The following is a 24330-nucleotide window of genomic DNA, read 5'->3' as shown; positions in this document are numbered from 1 at the left end:
CAACGGCAGATATTGCTTTACCCATCACAACATTAAAAAATTCAACCTCAAATTTCTTTTCTGGATCGTCTATGGGCTCATCTGCGCCTTCATATTCTGCTTGCTGTTTTTTCCTTGAAACTCGTGTCATGTTCGGACATGGAAATTTTGGTTCTACACCAAGTGCCTGTGCAAGCTCTCTTGCTGTAACCTGTGCTTCTTTGAATCCATTTTCTCTGTATTTCACTAAAAAGTCTCGTGTGTTGTTTAATAAGGTAAGTGTTGAATCAAGCTGCCTCACTGGACTCTGCATGATTTTGCTTACACTTGAGATTTTAACAAGAATGTCATACCAGATTACGACAGATGTTAGAAACTTGAAGCTGGATATTTCAGAGGCCAATGACTGTGCTTCACTTTTAGCTTTTGGATCTCTGGCTTCTTCCGAAATAGCAACCAGTGCTTCGTAAACTTCCACAGATTGATATCTCAATGTTTTTGCACTTTCTACTCTGCTTTCCCAGTGTGTCTCAGATAGAGGCTTAATGGTAATACCATTGACATGTGCTTTGAATATTTGCCATTGTTGAGTGGAAGCTGAAAAGAGCACGTAAATGCAGCAAACCAAAAAAAGAAATAGCTTCTACAGAAGACCTGGCCATATCACACAAAATCAAATTAAGGCTGTGGTATGAACATGGAACAAAAAAGGCTCATGGATTTTCTGCCAGCAAACTAGCTTGCACGCCAGAAATGCATCCTCTCATATTGGCACCATTATCATAGCCTTGTCCTCTAATGTTCATTATGGACAATCCCATTCATTTTAGTTTATCAAGGAGAGCTTGAAGAAGTCCAAAACCTGTAGTGTCCTCTACTTCTAAAAATGTGATAAATAATTCCTTAACTGTAATCTGTGCTGAATCACTAATGTCAATACATCTCACTACTAACGCATCGGTTCTTGATGACTTATGTCCGGAGTGCAATCTAGAATTACGGCAAAACATTTTGCCAAAGTAACCAATGAAACAATTTTGTCTCTCACTTTATCACTCATTAGCGTGATCAGTTCATTTCGAATTCTTGGTTCCAAATAGTGGTCATGTATTTTATTTTCAGTTACTCTTTGGAGATGTTCACTCATCACTGTGTCAAATTTTCCCAGCAGTTGTACAAGGCCCAAAAAATTGCCATTTTTGGGCTGGAATAATTTCTCAACGCTTCCTCTAAAAGCAAGATTGTTTGTTGATAGATATTCAACAATAGATAATAGACATTCAAGAACATGACACCAATGCTGCTTCTCTGACTCCAGCAATCTTTGATTTTGGGCATCAAGAGTTGTCTGATTTTTTAACCTTACACTCAGCACACACCATTTGTGCATACTTTCCATGTGGTGTTGTGCCTTTTCATGTTGCAGTAATATGTGACTAAGATTTTTCCAATCATTAACACCCATGGTTGCTATCTTAAAATTGCAACTATTGAAAAGCTTGCATGGGAAACAAAATATAGCATCCTTGCATTTAGAGTACACAAGCCACCGTCTGTTGACAATTTCACCATTAGAAAGTCTTTTGTAGTAATAGTTTTCTGTGAATTTCCTACCTCTAATGTCTTTAGGATATTTAAAACCTTTTATTCTCCCAGGGCCTCTTTCAAGTATAATGGCACGGAATTCGTTGTTTAAAGATTGCAGCCATGTGCCAATGTCATCTATATCCCATGCTAGTACAGTTTCAACTGTTGTAATTTCTTGTTTTGTGTCTGCGTCTGTTTCAAATGATTGTTCTGTGTGTTGTTGAGTTTCTTGAGCTTCGTCGGCATAAAAATTTTCTTCAGCAGTTACTTGATGATCTTGATCAACTTCGTTGTTTTCATGACATACAAACTTAAGTATAGAATTAGTTGTACAAGCACAGAAAGGTTCTATTTCATCTTTCCGTTTTCCTATCTTACAAAAAGAAGGATTCTAGGTGGACTCCTCCTGAAGGTCGAAACAGCAGACTGGACTTCTACATAGAGTGCTTCCGCCGACGTGCACGGGCTGAAATTGTGGAAAAGCAGCATCACTTGCCCCATAACCTCAGCCGTGCAGAATACAATGCCATCCACAGCCTCAGAAACAACTCTGACATCATAATCAAAAAGGCTGACAAAGGAGGTGCTGTTGTCATCATGAATAGGTCGGAATATGAACAAGAGGCTGCTCGGCAGCTCTCCAACATGAGTTTCTACAAGCCATTACCCTATGATCCCACTGAGAGTTACCAAAAGCAACTACAGCATTTGCTCAAGAAACTTCCTGAAAAAGCACAAGATCAAATCCGCACACACACACCCTGGAACCCCGACATGGGATATTCTATCTACTACCCAAGATCCATAAACCTGGAAATCCTGGGCGCCCCATCATCTCAGGCATTGGCACCCTGACAGCAGGATTGTCTGGCTATGTAGACTCCCTCCTCAGGCCCTACACTACCAGCACTCCCAGCTACCTTCGAGACACCACTGACTTCCTGAGGAAACTACAATCCATCGGTGATCTTCCTGATAACACCATCCTGGCCACTATGGATGTAGAAGCCCTCTACACCAACATTCCACACAAAGATGGACTACAAGCCGTCAAGAACACTATCCCCGATAATGTCACGGCTAACTTGGTGGCTGAACTTTGTGACTTTGTCCTTACCCATAACTATTTTACATTTGGGGACAATGTATACCTTCAGATCAGCGGCACTGCTATGGGTACCCGCATGGCCCCACAGTATGCCAACATTTTTATGGCTGACTTAGAACAACGCTTCCTCAGCTCTCGTCCCCTAACGCCCCTACTCTACTTGCGCTATATTGATGACATCTTCATCATCTGGACCCATGGAAAAGAAGCCCTTGAGGAATTCCACCATGATTTCAACAATTTCCATCCCACCACCAACCTCAGCCTGGTCCAGTCCACACAAGAGATCCACTTCCTGGACACTACAGTGCTAATAAACAATGGTCACATAAACACCACCCTATACCGGAAACCTACTGACCGCTATTCCTACTTACATGCCTCCAGCTTTCACCCTGACCACACCATACGATCCATCGTCTACAGCCAAGCTCTGCGATACAACCACATTTGCTCCAACCCCTCAGACAGAGACAAACACCTACATGATCTGTATCAAGCATTCTTACAACTACAATACCCACCTGCGGAAGTGAAGAAACAGATTGATAGAGCCAGAAGAGTTCCCAGAAGTCACCTACTACAGGACAGGCCTAACAAAGAAAATAACAGAACGCCATTAGCCGTCACCTTCAGCCCCCAACTAAAACCCCTCCAACGCATTATTAAGGATCTACAACCTATCCTGAAGGATGACCCAACACTCTCACAAATCTTGGGAGACAGGCCAGTCCTTGCCTACAGACAGCCCCCCAACCTGAAGCAAATACTCACCAACAACCACATACCACACAACAGAACCACTAACCCAGGAACCTATCCTTGCAACAAAGCCCGTTGCCAACTGTGCCCACATATCTATTCAGGGGACACCATCACAGGGCCTAATAACATCAGCCACACTATCAGAGGCTCGTTCACCTTCACATCCACCAATGTGATATATGCCATCATGTGCCAGCAATGCCCCTCTGCCATGTACATTGGTCAAACTGGACAGTCTCTATGTACAAGAATAAATGGACACAAATCAGATGTCAAGAATTATAACATTCATAAACCAGTCGGAGAACACTTCAATCTCTCTGGTCACGCAATTACAGACATGAAGGTCGCTATCTTAAAACAAAAAAACTTCAAATCCAGACTCCAACGAGATACTGCTGAATTGGAATTCATTTGGAAATTGGATACTATTCATTTAGGCTTAAATAGAGACTGGGAGTTGCTAAGTCATTATGCAAGGTAGCCTATTTCCCCTTGTTTTTTCCTACCGCCCCCCCCCCCCGACATTGTGGTTAAAGTGGTCACTTTGGATAAGCTATTACCAGCAGGAGAGTGAGTTTGTGTGTGTGGTTTTTGGAAAAAGGGGGGGGGGTGAGAAAACCTGGATTTGTGCTGGAAATGGCCCACCTTGATTATCATACACATGGTAAAGAGAGGGGTCACTTTAGATGGGCTATTACCAGCAGGAGAGTGAGTTTGTGTGTGTGGGGAGGCAGAGGGTGAGAAACCTGGATTTGTGCTGGAAATGGCCCAACTTGATTATCATACACATTGTAAGGAGAGTGATCACTTTAGATAAGCTATTACCAGCAGGAGAGTGGGGTGGGAGGAGGTATTGTTTTATGGTCTCTGTGTATATAATGTCTTCTGCAGTTTCCACAGTATGCATCCGATGAAGTGAGCTGTAGCTCACGAAAGCTTATGCTCAAATAAATTGGTTAATCTCTAAGGTGCCACAAGTACTCCTTTTCTTTTTGCAAATACAGACTAACACGGCTGTTACTCTGAAACCTAATATAGGATGGTCGTGAGTCTGTGACCTTGACCTAGTGTGAAGACACCTCACAAGGCGCTCCACCCTGACTGATACACAGTCGAGTTGGAAACCCATGTCATTTTTACAAAGCCATTTTTTAGTTTTAAATTTATAGTGGGCATCAGCCTTAATGTTAGTTACAACTCTATATCAACCTTATATTGTAAATAGATCAATGGCATTATCCAGTTTAATAAGCTGGGTTTCCAAAAATATAACCCTAGTTTTACTCCTAGGTAAAGCACAAAGTGACCAAAATGACATCAGCACAGAATCATCTCCTCTCGATTAAGGCAGCACAGAAATGTGACAGGAGTCCTATTGTGTCCTATTTTTGTTTGGAAAGACTTTATCAATAGCAGCACATTTTGGGCATGGCCAGAAAGACACGATAAATCACTGCCTCTAAAGTTCCATCAAAACCTGACATTTTCACAGCTCCAGTGTGATCTGCTGCACAGATTCTTCACAAGGAAGTGTCCCTGGCCTTTTTAACTCATATGAACCGTGTATTTACTTTATGAAACTTGGACAAAACATTGTGAAAACGTAAGACATTGGCTGCCCAACCTCTGGGCTTGCAAAAGCTACACTGACTCACTGGAAAAAAAAGCAAGAGACTCTTAGTACAACATGTGGTCACTCTATACACTAGTAAGGAGATGAGCATATCGCAGTTGTTGGAGGGCTCTATTTAGCAGTAACAGGGCTATAGGAAAGCCAGTCAACATTTATTGTTTCTCTGATGAAAACTGGCCCACTCCCTGCCCCAAACCAAAACTTGTCACAAATAATTGTCAACAACTTAATTTTCGTTTTTGGCTAAGATATTGATTTTTTTAAAAAAAGTATTGAAATTGGATTCAGGATTGTTAGCAAGCATTTTTGGCAAACCAAGTTGTTAAATGACAATCTAAATGGCAACACAGTACTGCTTTCCAGCTTGGCTCACTCAACCCCCAGCCTGCTGGTCCAACAGCTGCAGTACAGGAGGAGATAGGAAAACTGCAGTACCCCAAAATCCACCTCTTGGGGTGCAGAGTGTCAACAGCAGCAGCAGCAAACCCTCAGGTCCGACCACACGCCAATGGGCACCACCACCAGCCCAACGGACCATGGTGAAGTTAGCACAGCATCTGATCTCAGGGACGGGGCATCCATGGAGCCACAGCAGCTCATCCTGCCCTGCGCAGCTCCCCCCGGATGAGATGGATCACTGCCAGCCCAGGGGAGAGACGCGCTCCCCAGCTAGGGTGACCAGATGTCCTGATTTTATAGGGCCAGTCCTGATATTTGGGGCTTTGTCTTATATAGGCACCAATTACCCCCACCTAAGGTGACCAGACAGCAAGTGTGAAAAATCAGGACAGGGGGTGGAGGGTAATGGAGCCTATATAAGAAAAAGACCCAAAAATTGGGACTGTCCCTGTAAAAGTGGGACATCTGGTCACCCTACCTCAACCCCCATCCTAATTTTTCACTCATGCTATCTGGCCCAGCCAGCTGCGTGTGACCATTCCAATCCTGGCTGGCTGCCGACGAAGTGAGTTACTGTCACTCTCATTCCTCAGCACACAGGCAGTCAGCCCCCCCCTTCCCCTCACCCAACCCAGTCCTGCCGGAGGGGAGAGAGGAGTGCTCCGTGGGGGGCGGGGAGAAGAATGGGTGTTATGGGGGGCAACAAAGGATACTGCAGCCGCTGAGCCTGCCTCACCTCACACCAGGGGAGAGAGTCACACTCACAGGTGAGTTCCTCCTTCGCCCACCCCTACCCTCTCCCCTTCCCAGAGACCCCAGCAGCCAATCTCCTCCCACAGACTGTGCTGCATTCGGCTCTCTCTAGGACCCAGCAGCCCTGCTCTTACATGCTCTACTGCTTCCTGTCTGTCCGGACTCCCAGCAAGTGTGCCCTGGGCAGAGTGGTGCCCTACGCGGCTGCCTATTCTGCCTATGGCTAAGAACGGCCCTGTAGTTAGCACATATTCTAAGGGACCATTCAAGGTGAAGAACTCTGTGTAGCTTGAATGCTTCTCTTTTTCACCAACAGAAATTGGTCCAATAAAAGAAATTACCTCACCCACCTTGATTCTCTAATATCCCAGGACCAACATGGCTACAACACTGCATAAAATCCTGGGCACTTTTTAGTCCACACACACACATATTATATGTATACATATTACACTGGACATAATCTATTGTCAAAGACTAACTAAGAACAAGCAGACATGCACACACATCAAAGTCATTGGGTGTAATCAAAAGAAACAGAACAAGATATACCATAAAATGTGGCAACTATTCAGAGGTTTATATTCTATATACTCACCAAGAAATGATTTTCACACCTAAACATTTCATGAACAGGAAGAGCACCAAATATGAAGGGGGCAGTTCTCAGTGTAACTAGTTATCTAATCAACAGTGCACTGTCAAGTTCATGTCTTTCATTATCATTTGTATTACATAGCACCTAGGAGCCCTTGTCATGGACCAGCATCCCATGATGAGTCTTACATAGTAAAAAAAAAAAAAAAAGTGTAAATTGGGAATTTGGAGAAAGAAATAAGAGAAATTAAACAGTATTTTAGTTCTTTGAAAGATATAACCTCCATGGATCAGGTCTTGGGAACTGATATTTTCTCCTATGCATAGAGCCTTATATGTGACATATTCTTCGGCACAGAGAGGAGAAACAAAACTTTTCAACCTTTCGTTACTCTCAGCTTAGACTTAGTAACTCTTCAGAAATATGTTGCTCACACCACAGCCATTCACTTCCATAACCAATATCACCATCATCTAATCCTCTTTTGTTGCTGCTGTGCCAATCCCCACTGCCTCTCTCAAGCCGAGTCACTAAAAGGAGCCAGCTACAGGATCAGGCAATCAATCAGGTGCCCTAGGCATGCCATGACAAGGAGGCTCCTCATGACCCTGCCCTCAGGCTATGGTGTGGCCCTGGCCCCACACAGCAGAAGGAGGCCTGCCTCCCATCCTGGGAAGGCAGGGCTGGCAGCAAGTGGCCCTCTCTGCCCCTGAAAGCAATGGCAGGGGTAAAACTCGAGGCCTCTCCCACTCAGAAACAGCAGGGTTCACCTCTTACCCCAGAGAAGTGGTGGCAGCGGAGGTGCCCCCCACAACTTACCCCAGCAGATGGGTGTATCTGTATGGGTGGCCAGGCCCACTGCACTTCTTCACCTCTCAGGGCTATTGACACAGGCTGTCTGCAGACTCAAGCAAACATCACTTATTGATTACACTCAGGTCACGTGTTCAATCCTTTCTTCCCAACTGTGAGGGCTACAAAATTGCTTTTGTTTTCTTAAAATGAAAGCTCAGAACCTGAGGTAATCATGTGACTCCAAGAGCTGCTGTATACAGCCAGTTGCAGAGTACTTGTACTGCACTTTGTAGAGCAGAATGCAGAGGAGCACTTAAACTTACCGGAGTTAGACTTCTCTTCTTCCTACAGCTATGACTGATTTTTCATTTGGCTTTTTAGTTGCCATCAACTTACCCTCCCACAAAACTGGAGTTGAGGCCCAGGGGATCTAGGCAGTTCACAGATGCAATGACCATATTCCCACCACTCCCCTGGCCTGTCCAAAACACAACCTCAGCCCCATCACTCTTGTACAAAGTTCTGCCATGAAGCTCAGCTGTGTGACATGCAGGGAGGTGCAGTCTTTATTGCAACTTCTCTGTTGCTTAGCTCTCTCCACCTCAGCATTCCCCAGCTTCTCAGGACCACAAAGGTTTCTGTTCTTCACTAGTACTCAGTAAATACCATATACTGTGAAATAAAGGGTTTCTTCACAATAGATTTCAACGCATCATTCTCTTACAAGGGCTGCACCAAGATCATTTTCCCTTGTCAAAAAGCAGAATGGCTTTCAATTATGCTTTGACAGAAGTGGAAAACTATAGGCACTTTGATAAATATAGAACGTAATTAAAATACTTTCAGCACTTTATAATTGGCTCTCAAGACTAACATATAGGCAAGTGAGAGTGGCGTTTGGATGATTTTACTCTATTCAGGAATAAAAATTAAATGATGAATTACGCTTCCAATTTCCAGCACACAATCCATGTAGAAATCCCTCTTCTGATGTTCTGATAGAACTCAATGCACTTTAGAAAGAGTTAATTAGGTATGTTTTGAATTATGATTATGCTACATGCACTATTTTATGCCTACCTCACTAGGTCGATAACGAACATGGAAGGAACTACATTGGTCATATCTGTATATGAAACAGACAAATGTATATGTTAAATGATCTTAAGATAGAGGCCACTTTACATGAAATTCTAATTGTCAGCTATTCCATATTTATGCAGTCTTGATTAGAGCTGCTAACAAGCAAGGATAATGTGACTATATGCTAGCGTGCTCCTCACAGCTGCATTAAAAAAAATGAGAGGCCACTCACCAGTTTACTGGGGGAAAGGTATTCATCCATAAGTAGCTCTCCATCATCTTTAACCAATGGGCTAGGATTCAGGAGACCTTGCCACCTCAAATCAGTCACCCGGACTGTGGCTGAGCCTGGACGGAGGACTCTGCCAAGGTTCCAGTTTAGTTCCATTTCGATATGCCCTTAGCAATAAAAACAAGAACAAGAACTAGTTTTCTTTTTCAGTATTTACTGCATACTCTTAGCAAAGGTTAATTTGACTTATCTTGGGAGCTGGCAGGATTTCCACAAGGCGCTATAGATCAGTCGTTCTCAAAGCCGGTCCGCCGCTTGTTCAGGGAAAGCCCCTGGCGGGCCAGACCGGTTCATTTACCTGCCGCGTCCGCAGGTTCAGCCGATCGTGGCTCTTACTGGCCGCGGTTCGCCTCTCCAGGCCAATGGGGAATGCGGAAAGCGGTGCAGGCCAAGGGACGTGCTGGTCGCCCTTCCCGCAGCCCCCACTGGCCTGGAGCAGCGAACCGCGGCCAGTGGAAGCCGCTATCAGCCGAACCTGCGGATGTGGCAGGTAAACAAACCGGTCTGGTCCACCAGGCGCTTTCTCTGAACAAGCGGCGGACCAGCTTTGAGAACCACTGCTATAAATGATCAAAAACAAATAGAAACTAAACTGATACATAATATGATACCCAAGCAACTTCAACCTTATTCTGTATGTTCCTTTTCTCTCTCCTCCTTTAGCCTCTCGTGATCTCCTCTCAAGTCCTGTCTTGCCATGATCAATTTAGACTGTAAGCTTTTGGGGGCAGGGACTTTGTCTTTTACTAGCTATATAAAACACAATGCTCTATATACAAACGTTCTTTAACAATAATAAACTTAGGATATTCATGTGAAAGGTTTTCCCTCCCACTCCTCTCATTACACTCATCTGCCTCTTCCAATAACACCATAGCCCACTTCCCCCTCTGCCACACTTGCACCTTACTCAACCCCTCTGAGGATTGTAAATGACACAGAAAAGAACTTATAGAAGCTCATACTGCCAGTGTAAGTATCAAAACATACAATTACTTTTCTCCAACTTCTTAAGCTTTAACCATGGACAAAATAGATTGCACTATAGGATGTTCTGTACTATGTGAAAGAGATATGAATTGTTAATGTCAGTCAGAACATGTCGACTAGTTCCTACTGCTGGAAACTGTCTTTTTTTTTATAAACAAAACAAATCACACCTATTTCAAGGGAGGAATAAGGTAACGTTTAAGGGGATAGGATTGAAGTAGTTATCTAAATTAATTCATACTGAACCAGACCATTATTTGGTTCCCAGATCTACTATTCTGGACAAAACTTATAGCAATTGATTTTGAAGTATCAAAGTCAATGAAGTGTGCGTGTGTGTGCAGGCTTACAGAGAACTCTTGTTCCGGTCATTTATCATTTTTCTGTGTGAGTTCATTTGGGAGCATAGTGATTTTCTCATTTCCCCACAGTGTTGTTATTGAGGCATTTAGTGCACGGGAGGAGGTACACCACATATTGTGATAGGCATGCATAGGACCCATGGATCTTGAAAAGTGTAGTGTGGGTGGTATTGATCATTGTAGCAGTAGAAATATTGCTGCAGATTTTGTATCTGTTGTTATGGCAGGTCTGGTGCCACTCTGAATTAGTGTCTTACACTACATTCTCAGAAGCAAACTAGGGAAATGGGGTTTAGATGAATTCACTATAAGGTGAGTGCACCACTGGTTGAAAGACTGTTCTCAAACAACAGTTTATCAATGATTCACTGTCAGTCTGGGAGGGTGTATCTAGTGCGGTCCTGAAGCGGCCAGTCCTGGGTCAAGTTTCATTAGTGACTTGAATAATGGAGTGGAGAGTATGCATATTAAATTTACAGATGACATCAGGCTGGGAGAGGTTGATGTGCTTTGGAGACAGGATTCAAAAGGACCTTGACAAATTGGAGAATTGGTCTGAATTCAACAAGATTAAATTCAATAAAAATGGGGCGAAGTACTTCACTTAGGAAGAAAAATCAAACACAGAACTACAAAATGGAGAATGACTGGCTAGGTGGTAATACTTCTGAAAAGGATATGGGGTTTATAGTGGATCATAAAATGAATGAGAGTCAACAACATGGAGCAGTTGCAAAAAAAAAAAAAAGGCTAATATCATTCTGGTGTTTATTAACAGGAGTGATGTATGTAAGACACGGGAAGTAATTGTCCCGCTGTACTCAGCGCAGGTGAGGCCTCAGCTGGAGTACTGTGTCCAGTTCTGAACACCACACTTTAAGAAAGATGTGGACAAATTGGAGAGTCCAGAGGAGAGTAACAAAAACGACGTAAGCTTTAGAAAATCTGACCTATGAGGAAAGCTTAAAAAAAAATGGACAAGTTTAGTCTTAAGAAAAGAAGACCAGGCTGGGAGACCTAATAACAGTCTGCAAATATGTTAAGAGCTGTTATAAAGCGGATGGTGATCAACTGTTCTCCATGGCCACTGAAGGTGGGACAAGAAGAAATAAGCTTAATCTGCAGCAAGGGAGATTTAGTTAGATATTAGGAAAACATTTCTAACTAGTGGGGTAGTTAAGCTCCGAAATAGGCTTCCAAGGGAGGTTGTGGAATCTCTGGCTTTGGAGGTTTTAAAGAGCAGGTTGCACAAACACCTGTCAGGGATGGTCTATGTCAGTGGTGGGCAACCTGTGGCCCGCGTCGCTTCCCACAGCTCCCATTGGCCGGGAATGGCAAACCGCAGCCCCTGGGAGCTGCGGGTGGCTATGCAAATGTAAACAAATGGTCTGGCGGCCCGCCAGCGGATTACCCTGATGGACCGTGTGCTGCCCGCAGGCCGCCCACCACTGGTCTAGGTTTACTTGGCTCTGCCTCAGAGCAGGGGGCTGGACTTGATGACTTCTCGAGGTCCCTTCCAGCTCTAAATTTCTATGATTCCATAGAAAAAAACTGCCTACTCTGTCATTTCAAATTCACTAGCTCTGAACCATAACATAGCGTAATACCTAAAAATATTAAAGAGCTGATTCCTCTGCACCCACTTATTGCTTTTTATACTTTTAACCGCTTATACGTAAGCGCCATAAAACTACACTTGAGTTGAATCATGAGGCTTGTAGCTTCTAAAACACCAGAGTTGCCCATTAAATGAAGGAGTGGGTGGGGAAAGGATTTTGAAAATCCTGAGTTCCTAACCTGTATATTTTCATTACTTTGTTTTTTCCCCATAAAACCTACCATTTTATTTTTTCCATTGTAATTTCCTTCACTAACACATCATTCTTTTACAAAGTTCTGTTCAGAGGGGAGACCCTTCCCCACCCACCTCCATCCAGTGGGGGCTTGAATTTTTCAGCTAGGGCTTCAATGAATATACTTTTCTTCCTGTAAAGAAAGAGGGTTGGGTTTTTCAAAAGAGCCTGCATGACTCAAGAGTATAACCTCCAAGTCTTGGTTTTGTTATATGGTTGGCTCTTTCTTACATGTTCCTACAGAGTAGGAGAATACCAACGATCCTGAAAGGCAAGTTTTAACTTAAAACCTAGGGTCAAACTCCAGCTGGAACATAAAAACATACATAAACAGCTCCCAAATGGACATATGTCCTGTATTGGTACAGAAGGCATTAAATTAAAACCATATTATTGCCATGACCAGGTTTGCAGACCCATTGAGAATTTATTCCTAATAAGTACGAGAATAATCTATGTGAGAGTGAGACCCCACATTAGACCTGAACAGGAAGATATTAATGGTCTGTCCTTGGCCAGGGAGTATGGACATATCAGTGTGAAGCATGATCTCTGATTTCCAGGCCATGTCGGGTAACACTCCCCTGTGTTTTCTGTCACCCAAGTTTTGTGAAGTATACTTATACCACTGTTTCAGATACACCAGAAATCAATTCAATCAGCTTTGATCCTTCTTGTCACTTGTTGAGCGTGGGTTTTCCAGCATACTCCTATGCAGATTGTCTAGACGAATTGGACCAAATTCTTCCCAGCAATGTTAGCTTTATTCAAAACTTTGGGTAATACTAGTCCCCAGTTGTTCAAAAAAGTCAGATCTTGCTGATATGAAGCAGAACAGAAGACTAAAATAAAAAGACAAAAGTAATCAAAGGAAGCCTAGTTTTGCTTGGAGAATTGATTGTCCAGTGTCTGACTGGGATTACAGTGTCCATTGTATGGCTGTATGACCACATGGATGACAGATAAATAAGTATGGCTGTTTTGTTAGATTATTTATAAAGGTTTATAGTTCCTTTTAATTCTAGCAAAGATATCACCATCAGGTGAGAGATTTGCCTACTGTATACATTCAGTGTGTGTTTCTGGAGCGGTGTAGATTGAGAGTCTTGAATTATTGATATGATCCATCAGTGCAAAATGCAACTGTTCTAACAGCAGGAGTGTGCAGACACTGGCACTAAAGAGTTAACCCACTTACATAAAAGAAATAATTTATCTCATTGTTTCAGTCCATCGCTACAACATTTCAAAATGTCCTCCCATCTCTGGCACATGTGTTGATGCAGCACTTACTTAAGGTTTGACAAGCAGATCAATTTGTGGTTTAATATCTGAAGTGATGCTCCCAATTCTGTACTTCCTGCTATTGATCTGTTACTCATAACTACTGGAGTAGTAAAGGGAACAATATTTTCATGATAAATTGTCTGTGTTGAAACAGAGTTGTTGTCTGTAAACAATATCAGTCTTCTAGGGTGCACTTTGACCATGTTAAAACTTCCTCAAGAGGAGACAGAACTTTGAGGAATAATATCCAAAATGAGGAATACAAGACAGTGATACAGGAATCCTAAAGGTAAAGTATACTGTTCAAACAAAAATCCAGTTAATCCCAGAAATATGTGCTGGGATAGCTGGCAAAACTACTTCACCCACAGGAGATATATGCAGTATATGGTAACAGAACTTCCTTTGTCCAGGTGAGAAGCAAGGGAAAAAAATTAGGCTAAAGAAAATGATGTAAAGTCATGAAATCTATGTCTTCTGTGAGCACATGCTCATGTGCTACTTTGTGTACACGTCAATTGTGGGAAGATAGTAACCACCAGCAACAGCAAAAGTCACTAAGCATCTGCCCTAGGGTACACTAAGAATAAACCTATTATCTGCACTAAGCATAACCCTATTGATATTCTAAAGCTTCCCTAGGGTTCTCCTCTACTCTCAGCACAGATTGGCTCCTGAACTCCTTACACATTGCAGGCTTTCCTTGGGTCTACCATATCCTACACAATAACATTAAATTCTGAAACAGGTAAGGTAGATCAAGTATAACCACCCTCAGCCCAATCATTAAAAAAACCCAGGAAATCCACATTATGAGTAGTCCTACTGACCTCAGTGGGACTACTCTTCTGAAAACATGCCATATTAAGAATATGCATCAGTGATTGCAGGATTGGGGACACAGGCCTTTATTCACAAGGGACTTAAGCACATGACTAGCCCCACTGAAGTCAATGGTTAGGGCATGGAGTCAGGAGTTCTAATCTCCCAGACACTTACTGCATAGCCTCAACAAATCAAATCACATTTTAAAATGGGGGTGATAATACTGACCCTACCTACATTCGCTATAGGTGTGTTGTGAAGATGACTTGTACAAAATTTTGAACATGTAAGGTTCTACAGAATATAAATGATAAGGATTATTATCAAAATTGTCCTTGGACTATTGTGTTATTAGAACTCCCTGTAGAACAGACTAATTAACTCTTCTCTGCCAATTTCTTCCTAGTAAATTGATGTGATTAGGTCCTGGCAAGCTGGTGAAGCTCCAAGACTTTGCTGTCTTTCTAAAAACATTCATATGAGAGTTAATGATGATGTAGTGCATTCTTCATTAAATATATATATATAAATATGCATTTCAACCATGGCAGCTACCAGAAGCATTTGCCTCTACATTAATTCCCACCTCCCCCCGCTTTTTTTCCCTCTGAAATCTTTAAAAAAGGGAAGGAGGAGGATCCTGGGAACTACAGGCCAGTCAGCCTCACTTCAGTCCCTGGAAAAATCATGGAGCAGGTCCTCAAAGAATCAATCCTGAAGCACTTGCATGAGAGGAAAGTGATCAGGAACAGCCAGCATGGATTCACCAAGGGAAGGTCATGCCTGACTAATCTAATCGCCTTCTATGATGAGATTACTGGTTCTGTGGATGAAGGGAAAGCAGTGGATGTATTGCTTCTTGACTTTAGCAAAGCTTTTGACACGGTCTCCCACAGTATTCTTGTCAGCAAGTTAAGGAAGTATGGGCTGGAAGAATGCACTATAAGGTGGGTAGAAAGCTGGCTAGATTGTCGGGCTCAACGGGTAGTGATCAATGGCTCCATGTCTAGTTGGCAGCCGGTATCAAGTGGAGTGCCCCAAGGGTCGGTCCTGGGGCCGGTTTTGTTCAATATCTTCATAAATGATCTGGAGGATGGTGTGGATTGCACTCTCAGCAAATTTGCGGATGATACTAAACTGGGAGGAGTGGTAGATACGCTGGAGGGGAGGGATAGGATACAGAAGGACCTAGACAAATTGGAGGATTGGGCCAAAAGAAATCTGATGAGGTTCAATAAGGATAAGTGCAGGGTCCTGCACTTAGGACGGAAGAACCCAATGCACAGCTACAGACTAGGGACCGAATGGCTAGGCAGCAGTTCTGCGGAAAAGGACCTAGGGGTGACAGTGGACGAGAAGCTGGATATGAGTCAGCAGTGTGCCCTTGTTGCCAAGAAGGCCAATGGCATTTTGGGATGTATAAGTAGGGGCATAGCGAGCAGATCGAGGGACGTGATCGTTCCCCTCTATTCGACATTGGTGAGGCCTCATCTGGAGTACTGTGTCCAGTTTTGGGCCCCACACTTCAAGAAGGATGTGGATAAATTGGAGAGAGTCCAGCGAAGGGCAACAAAAATGATTAGGGGTCTGGAACACATGAGTTATGAGGAGAGGCTGAGGGAGCTGGGATTGTTTAGCCTGCAGAAGAGAAGAATGAGGGGGGATTTGATAGCTGCTTTCAACTACCTGAAAGGGGGTTCCAAAGAGGATGGCTCTAGACTGTTCTCAATGGTATCAGATGACAGAACGAGGAGTAATGGTCTCAAGCTGCAGTGGGGGAGGTTTAGATTGGATATTAGGAAAAACTTTTTCACTAAGAGGGTGGTGAAACACTGGAATGCGTTACCTAGGGAGGTGGTAGAATCTCCTTCCTTAGAGGTTTTTAAGGTCAGGCTTGACAAAGCCCTGGCTGGGATGATTTAACTGGGAATTGGTCCTGCTTCGAGCAGGGGGTTGGACTAGATGACCTTCTGGGGTCCCTTCCAACCCTTATATTCTATGATTCTATGAAACCTGGGAAAGACCCTTTGGACTGTGCCTGGCCCTTAGCACTTCTAAGCTCATACATCAAAGTATTAGCAAAAGCTCTTGTCTACATAATGTAAATAGGCTGTTGTTTTTAAAAACAATATCTACACAGACTGATCCGGCTTTATGCCGGGAAAATTTATAAATCCACATATTAAAGCTGTCCTAGCAAATATAAAAATAAATACAGCTGAATGCCCCAAATGTCTCAAGGGAAGAGGAGGACACAGCACACTGGGATTGGAAGTTTTACCATTTGCAAGTCCCTCAATGTCACTGTTGCTATCTTCTGTTGTAAGTAACTCCTCAGTATACATTGCACTGGTGTCACCACATGAGCCACCAAACGCCACTGAAATACTGAGACAGCCCTAAGTGACAAACTGAAACCTTTGGTTAGCTTTTAGTGCCTTCTGGACTAGTGATATAGTCCCTATGGTTCTTATCTGAAGAATGGGAGCCAAAAAAACTTGGTTTCCATCTCTCTGCTGTCAGTCACATCCCTCCTTGTGCTTCCACCATTTCTTTCCCTCCCATCTCCTGATTAAGCCTCTCTTCTCACCTCTTCAGGCTCTTCCTTAGCTATCCCAGCAAGCAAAGAAATCAGTCAGCACCCCATAACAAGCACAGTCCTGCTCTCCTAGCCAGCTGCTGAAGAAGCAGCCTTTTCTGCTTTTTGGCTGCTCATGCCTTCAAAAAGTTACTCTGCGCAGCAATGAGTCTAATTTCAGGTATGGCACTGGAGTTCCATATTATCTTCTTCCTATGCTGCAGGTCTGAAAATTCTCTATACAAAACATACTGCTGTCTTCTCAATACATGGAACGTCCATTGGAGTTTTTAATTTTTCCTGCAGTCCATGATTATGTAATTATTCATTTAACTGCAGAATCACAAGCCATGGCTGGGCTCCCAGCATTACCATCGTCACTAAATGAAAACAAAGAATTCTGTGTTTACCAAGGATTCAACTCTGAGTTACGTTTAGAAGTCCCAAGGGAACTGTAAGTGCCCTTTTAAGTGTAATTCTGTGTAAGTGCACTGCAGATAACCTCTTCTGGAAAATGACTGTTTGGGCAGCTGGAATCTGCTATGATGTCATCAGGAAACTACCGTTACTTTAATCAATCCCTAAAGGGGAAAAACAATTCCCTGCAACATTTATGTAATATGCAGCATCCTACACTACTCTATTTTAGCAGGTGTAATAAAAAAAGTTAAAAATATGTTTTTTATATATAGCAGTCACCCTCAACAGCTTTTTACCTTGGATAACTAGATGTTACTGCATTAATCTTTTGTTATTCTTAAATACGGGGAAAGAAGTGAACACTGCAGTAATGCTATCTTGTTTCCAAAGACAAAATTGTAAAGGGCTAAGAGCAATCACTGTATAAAGCATTAATAATCATTCCATTCACATATTCCCTGACACGTCTCTTGTTTTCATAAAAAATTTGGACTATCAGGCCCTGATTCTCCTCTTGCCTACAGCATTGAAAACCCAGTGGCTTTAAGGTAGTCATATCCAATTTACACTGGTGTAACTGGGATCGGAATCAGGCCCTCCTCACTCTACAACCATATGAAGGCTCGATTCAGCAAACCACTGAAGCACACACTTCACTTTAAACACAGTCCAACTGACGTCAATGGGAATTAAGCCCATGCTTTAAATTAAGTATGTATCTAAGTGCTTTGCTGAATTGGAGTTTGAATTTGTTGGGCCAAATTCACTCACGGTAGAAAATCTGATTTGGCCCATTGTTTACATTCTTCCTGCCTGAATTTACTGCTTGTGAAAGCTACCAAGGCCTCTATTTAGCCATAACAAAAGCTGCCTCACAGCTTTTAGCAGTGTGCATAAACCCTGACCTAGAGATGCTACTGGGGTGAAATTCACAAGGCCTATGCCCCACTTAAGTTCCACTTAAACTCTAAAAACAGGTAGTAAGTGGTGCATAGGCTTTATGCCAGCCCTCTGTGTAGGGGTGAATTTCACCCTGAGTGAGAGGCGTCTTCAGTCTTTATGCTTATTCAGAGTGAAATTCACTTCTGTGCAGCAGGCCCACGCCATAAACCCAGATTGGATTTGAAACAGCAACTTGGAGGTGAAAACTTCGTTTCATTTTCTTACAAAATGTAATATAGATAAATAAAAAAGCAGTGTATTTTAAAACCACAAGTTTATATTATATATAAGTATAAAACAGAAGTTTTGGCTTTTAAGTGCATATATAATGCAAAGCCTGCACACACACACATATTGCATGTATAAAGAGCAAGATGTATAATACTTTGCCAGATCTCTGATGAAAGTGAGAAATTTTTATCATATGTGCTGGAAATGACTCAGTTAAATAATTCTGTGATTAGTTGCCAAATGTTGTTCTTTCTCCATTATATGTGCTATTAGGAATCAGTGAAACAGTAAATCAAAGTTGAATCAATTGTTACAGTCTTTATTGTTAGCAGCCTTTATTGTTAGCAGTGGAGGTAGAATACTAGTTATGCACAGCTATGTATACCACAGAGGATGTCAGTGAATATAAATCCACAAATTAATCTGTGGCTACAAACCACCAAAGGATACAGAGCTAGATTCACTGGCTCCTGTGGCACAAAGTGGCCAGAGAGTGCTGGTAGAGAATTACTCTTGCATAGGGAGACCCTCTGGTGGCAGAAATCTGGCAGAGGTGGCTCTGCTTGCTTCTGCACCAGCCTCTTCCCACACCTAACATAAGGAAAGGAGAGAGGCTTACTGGGGGCATGATGTGGACAGCAGGGGTTGTGGTGAAGCAGAGCTCTTCTACTTCTGATCCTTCACTGGTGTAAGACCTTACACTAGTGGTGGAAGTCAGCACTGCCCACCCCTTCCTGTTCTAACTTCCACCAGGCAACCAAGGATCAGGGAGCTATAATTGGTTTCCCATGGCTGCTACTCTTCACTACATCTGAGCACAGCTTGGATGTAGTAGAGAATCAGAGCCACAGTGTTTAAATTCTCCCTATCATCATGGATGATGATACAGAAATTAAGATGTCAGCTAGTTGTGTTTATCATAAACGCATGGTAACCTTACATGGAGGATACCCCAGAGAGCACAATATTGGGGAAATAAATAAAATTAAGGTTCCTCCGCAACTTTAATTAAAAAATTTTTTTTAAAAGAAGTTAGTATATCTAAATTTCAATCATACTCCTCCCACCCATCCCCAAGATATAGGTATTAATTTTAGCGTTAACTCCAATGTAATGAAGTCTTTTGCCTGGGAGTACTTAATATCCTTCTTTTTACACTCCAGCTCCAAAATCCTCTCCAAGGGATGGAGTCTACAGATAACTGTATTCTCTTGAGCTGAGTAAAGATTTGATCTACAGTTCAGTATTCTGCAAGTTCTCTCAATACACATTGGATCTTCTGTGACATCTAAGGGACAATAACCAAATACTAATTTCTCAGTTTACCTAATATTCTCAGGCTACCCTTATGTACTGAAGTATTATTCAAGGTGCGGTAGCACCCATCGTACTAAACACTTTCCAAATACAGAAGAAGTCACAGCTCAACATTCGGTTTTAGGCCCTGATCCTACAAAAGCTTATTCACATGTTGAACTTTACTCACATGCTTAACTTTACTTACAGTAAATAGTCCCACTACTCACTATAAGTAAAGTTAAGCATGTGAGTAAAGTTTTGCCTAAATGTGGCCGTAATCATTTAGACTTTAAAAAGCCATCCCTGTGAGTTACCAATGCTTTATATTCCTTCTTCACAGTAGCTCTATCAGAAAGAAGTCTGAAGGTCTCCCTTTTCCTGATCAGCCATGCCAAGTTAGCATAAAGTCTCATAGGTCTAACTGAAGTTGAAGTTAAAGTTGTCTCTGACCTCATTTCCATGTAGACTTAGGACTTAGACTTGGTTTTGCTTAGGAGACTTAAAACACAAAATCTAAGATCTGAGACTCTAATGCTAGGACTGGACTGCAGAACCGAGACAGGATAGTGCTGAATGCACCAGAACACCGTAGCACATCTCACTTCTATCCCTACTCCATGTTCAAATCTTTGTATACTGCTAAAAAGAAGTTAGTTACCTCCAGGGGTCTCTCCTCTTACACAGCAGATTTAACAACTGGGAACAAAAGGGTTGCTTCCTCAGCATGTAGTCTGAAAAATAATATACAAAAATTATGATTTGCCCATATTCTAGAAAAGAAAGTAACATTTAAGCAGCTCACGGTGGGGCCTTGGGGAAGGGGGTGGAATTGGGGCAGGACGGAGCAAAAGCGGGGCCCCCGCACTTTCCTGACACATACCACCCCTTACCCCCTGCTGTGAGCTGCTCGGGGCATGGGGCTGGGAGCACCCCCACGACCCCAGCCCACACCCTTAGCCCCCTGCCCTAACTCCTGTACCCCCCTCACACTCCCAGCCCTGACTCCTGCACCCTTCTCACACCCCCCGAGACCCCTGCCCTCCCTGGCTCCTGCACCCTACAACACCCCTTAGCCCCCTACCCATCCTGACTCCTGCACCCCCCACATCCCCACCTGCACCCCTCGCACCAAACGGGAGCTGCCCCAGGTAAGCGCTCCACTTCCCAACCCCCTGCCCCAGCCCTGAGCCCCGTCCCCTACCCTAATTCCTGGCCAGACCCTGCATCCCAACCCTCAGCCTGCTCCTGCACTCTAACTTCCTCCCAGTCCCTGTATCCCCAACCCCGAGCCCCGTCCTGCACCCTAAGTCCTGGCCAGACCCCACATCCTAATGTTTTTTTAAATAAAGTTCTCTTATCCAAAGCGCTTTACAATAGTTATCTAATGGTACAAACAATATTTGGAAAGATCATTAAGTGGTCTGCTGAGACCCTCAGCAATTTTCAAGTGGTCTGTGGAAAAATAAGTTAGACTGTAAAAAACAATCAAGGTACCTCACTTTATTTTCATTTACTTCCTATTACTTATAGGAGGAGGATGAAGAAAAAAAAGAATGAAAAATGGGGGCAGAGGGAGATAAGAGAGAATGTTCTTTTTCTTGGGTGGGTCCCAAGGAGGGGCCCCAAAAATGAAGCTGAACACAGGGCCCCACTAACTCTAAATCCACCACTGAAGAGAGGTCATATGAGTTGTGGCCATGGTCACAAAAGGAGTCACTTTCAGTGTTGAGATTAGAACATAAAATGTTCTCACTTCCAGTGCTGTGCTCAGACCAAGTTTTCTGGTAAAGAAACCCAGGTCTAGCAGAAGTCAAAGGAAAACATCAGGGAACAGAAAACAGCTCAGGAGCACATTTCGGTACAAAATGCTCCCAAAAATTGGCAAAGAAAAACAGTTTAAATTTAAAGGAACACTGTCAAATCAATGTAGGTATTGTATACACAATAATCAAACAAAATGTTTCTCTTTTCGATCCAAGCACTACAATATACTGGTATTGTTGGGAACACTGGGGCATGGCCACTAGGTAACTCGAGGGGATGGAAGACCACGAGTGTCGATGAAGCCCCTTCACACTAGGCCCAGGTGTCCTTGGCCCCCCTCCCCCACCTGGAGGCACTCGCAGCAGCTATGCGTACTAGGCCCAAGTGTCCTTGACCCCCCCGCCTGGAAACACTCGCAGCAGTTATGCTGAGGATCTGCAACAATATGTTGCAGAGTCAAACTGCCTGAAACTAAACAAGGCCAAACAGGGCAAATATGGAAAAACAATGCTGAATAAAGCAGCTTTATGTATGGTTTAACAGATAATACAGAGAACAAGGGAACTAGCTGGGAACTGGATTGACTGGCTATATGGATACTTAGGGCAGCTTGCTATTAAATAAATATGCTAAAAAAAAAAAAATGTATAAAAGCCTGTGTAACTTCCTGCTCTGTGTGCAGGATTTGAGATTCTATTCTCCCTGTACCTTGTTTGCAGCTGCAAATAAACTTTTCTGCTTCTCCACCCCGTTGTGATTATTGGGCGACGCACACCGGGTAATGAACCCCTGCTGTTGTTTTGCCTCTCGGCACTGGGTGCCGGCAACAGCATTGTATAAAAAGGAGGACATGAAATGGATTAGTAACCAACTATAAACAAAAGTGAAATGGTCTAAGATCAATGTAGTGCAAGAAGTAAACCAGATACACAGTGAAAAGTAAGTTACACTTTTAATATTCCTCCAGTGTTAGTAACCTGAGATGTTAATAGTTATACAAGTAACACCATCTGTTTTTTTAAAAATATCCAAATTTTAATCAGACAGTGCCCCTTTAAAAAACCTTAGCTCCTGAGCCATGATTTTCCATTTTTAATGCAGTTCTATTAGCCTTTACACAATACCTGCCATGGCAAATCAACTTTCAACTTGTATAATGGCAACTATTTGTAGCCCATGTAATATCAAATACTACTTGGTGGATTTGTTACCATGTTCTGTGAACACGTAATGGTAACAAAAAACACTAACCGGACTCAGTTTTACTAGCAAATTCAAGTCAGCTGAATACTTCTAAATTCATTTTGGTGAGTTGCTCAAGGATGTTCTAAGCCCTGGTCTACACTAGGACTTTAGGTCGAATTTAGCAGCGTTAAATCGATGTAAACCTGCACCCGTCCACACAATGAAGCCCTTTATTTCGACTTAAAGGGCTCTTAAAATCGATTTCCTTACTCCACCTCTGACAAGTGGATTAGCGCTTAAATCGACGTTGCCGGCTCGAATTTGGGGTACTGTGGACACAATTCGATGGTATTGGCCTCCGGGAGCTATCCCAGAGTGCTCCATTATGACCGCTCTGGACAGCACTCTCAACTCAGATGCACTGGCCAGGTAGACAGGAAAAGAACCGCGAACTTTTGAATCTCATTTCCTGTTTGGCCAGCGTGGCAAGCTGCAGGTGACCATGCAGAGCTCATCAGCACAGGTGACCATGATGGAGTCCCAGAATCGCAAAAGAGCTCCAGCATGGACCGAATGGGAGGTACGGGATCTGATCGCTGTTTGGGGAGAGGAATCCGTGCTATCAGAACTCCGTTCCAGTTTTCGAAATGCCAAAACCTTTCTGAAAATCTCCCAGGGCATGAAGGACAGAGGCCATAACAGGGACCCGAAGCAGTGCCGCGTGAAACTGAAGAAGCTGAGGCAAGCCTACCAGAAAACCAGAGAGGCGAACAGCCGCTCTGGGTCAGAGCCCCAAACATGCCGCTTCTATGATGAGCTGCATGCCATTTTAGGGGGTTCAGCCACCACTACCCCAGCCGTGTTGTTTGACTCCTTCAATGGAGATGGAGGCAATACGGAAGCAGGTTTTGGGGACGAAGAAGATGATGAGGAGGAGGTTGTAGATAGCTCACAGCAAGCAAGCGGAGAAACCGGTTTTCCCGACAGCCAGGAACTGTTTCTCACCCTAGACCTGGAGCCAGTACCCCCCGAACCCACCCAAGGCTGCCTCCTGGACTCAGCAGGCGGAGAAGGGACCTCTGGTGAGTGTACCTTTTAAAATACTATACATGGTTTAAAAGCAAGCATGTGAAAGGATTACTTTGCCCTGGCATTTGCGGTTCTGCCTTTGCAAAAGGTTTCTGGGGAGGGCAGCCTTATTGCGTCCTTCATGGTAGGACACTTTACCACTCCAGGCCAGTAACACGTACTCGGGAATCACTGTAGAACAAAGCATTGCAGTGTATGTTTGCTGGCATTCAACCAAAATCCGTTCACGCGGTGGGAGGAGGCAAAATGCGACCTTGTAACGAAAGCACATGTGCTATGTATGTAATGTTAACAGCATGGTTTACCCTGAAAGAGTGTAGCGACTGTTTTATAAAATGTGTCTTTTAAAATACCGCTGTCCCTTTTTTTTTCTCCACCAGCTGCATGTGTTTCAATGATCACAGGATCTTCTCCTTCCCAGAGGCTAGTGAAGCTTAGAAAGAAAAAAAAACGCACTCGCGATGAAATGTTCTCCGAGCTCATGCTGTCCTCCCACACTGACAGAGCACA

General features: G+C 43.3%; 1 protein-coding gene across 13 annotated transcripts in view; it reads right to left on the bottom strand.

Annotated features, from left to right (window-relative positions):
* The window catches only part of LRRC56 (leucine rich repeat containing 56), a 138691-nt gene that overhangs the window by 75582 nt on the left and 38779 nt on the right, over positions 1 to 24330 (bottom strand). For 6 of the 13 annotated variants that reach the window (XM_048852547.2, XM_048852546.2, XM_075129301.1 and 3 more), the window contains 2 exons: positions 20441 to 20513; positions 8936 to 9102 (listed from right to left, as the gene is read on the bottom strand). The exons of 2 other annotated variants lie outside the window; for them this stretch is intronic. In XM_048852547.2, coding sequence (XP_048708504.1) covers positions 8936 to 9091 — 156 coding nt within the window. In that variant the 5' untranslated portion in view covers positions 9092 to 9102; positions 20441 to 20513. The remainder of the gene's footprint in view (positions 1 to 8935; positions 9103 to 20440; positions 20514 to 24330) is intronic. 5 more of the 13 variants (XM_048852554.2, XM_048852553.2, XM_048852555.2 and 2 more) reach the window with 2 other exon arrangements.

Source organism: Caretta caretta, chromosome 6 (genome assembly GCF_965140235.1).
Source record: "Caretta caretta isolate rCarCar2 chromosome 6, rCarCar1.hap1, whole genome shotgun sequence".
Classification (NCBI taxonomy): Eukaryota; Metazoa; Chordata; order Testudines; family Cheloniidae; genus Caretta; species Caretta caretta.
This window is presented reverse-complemented; position numbering and strand designations above follow the sequence as displayed.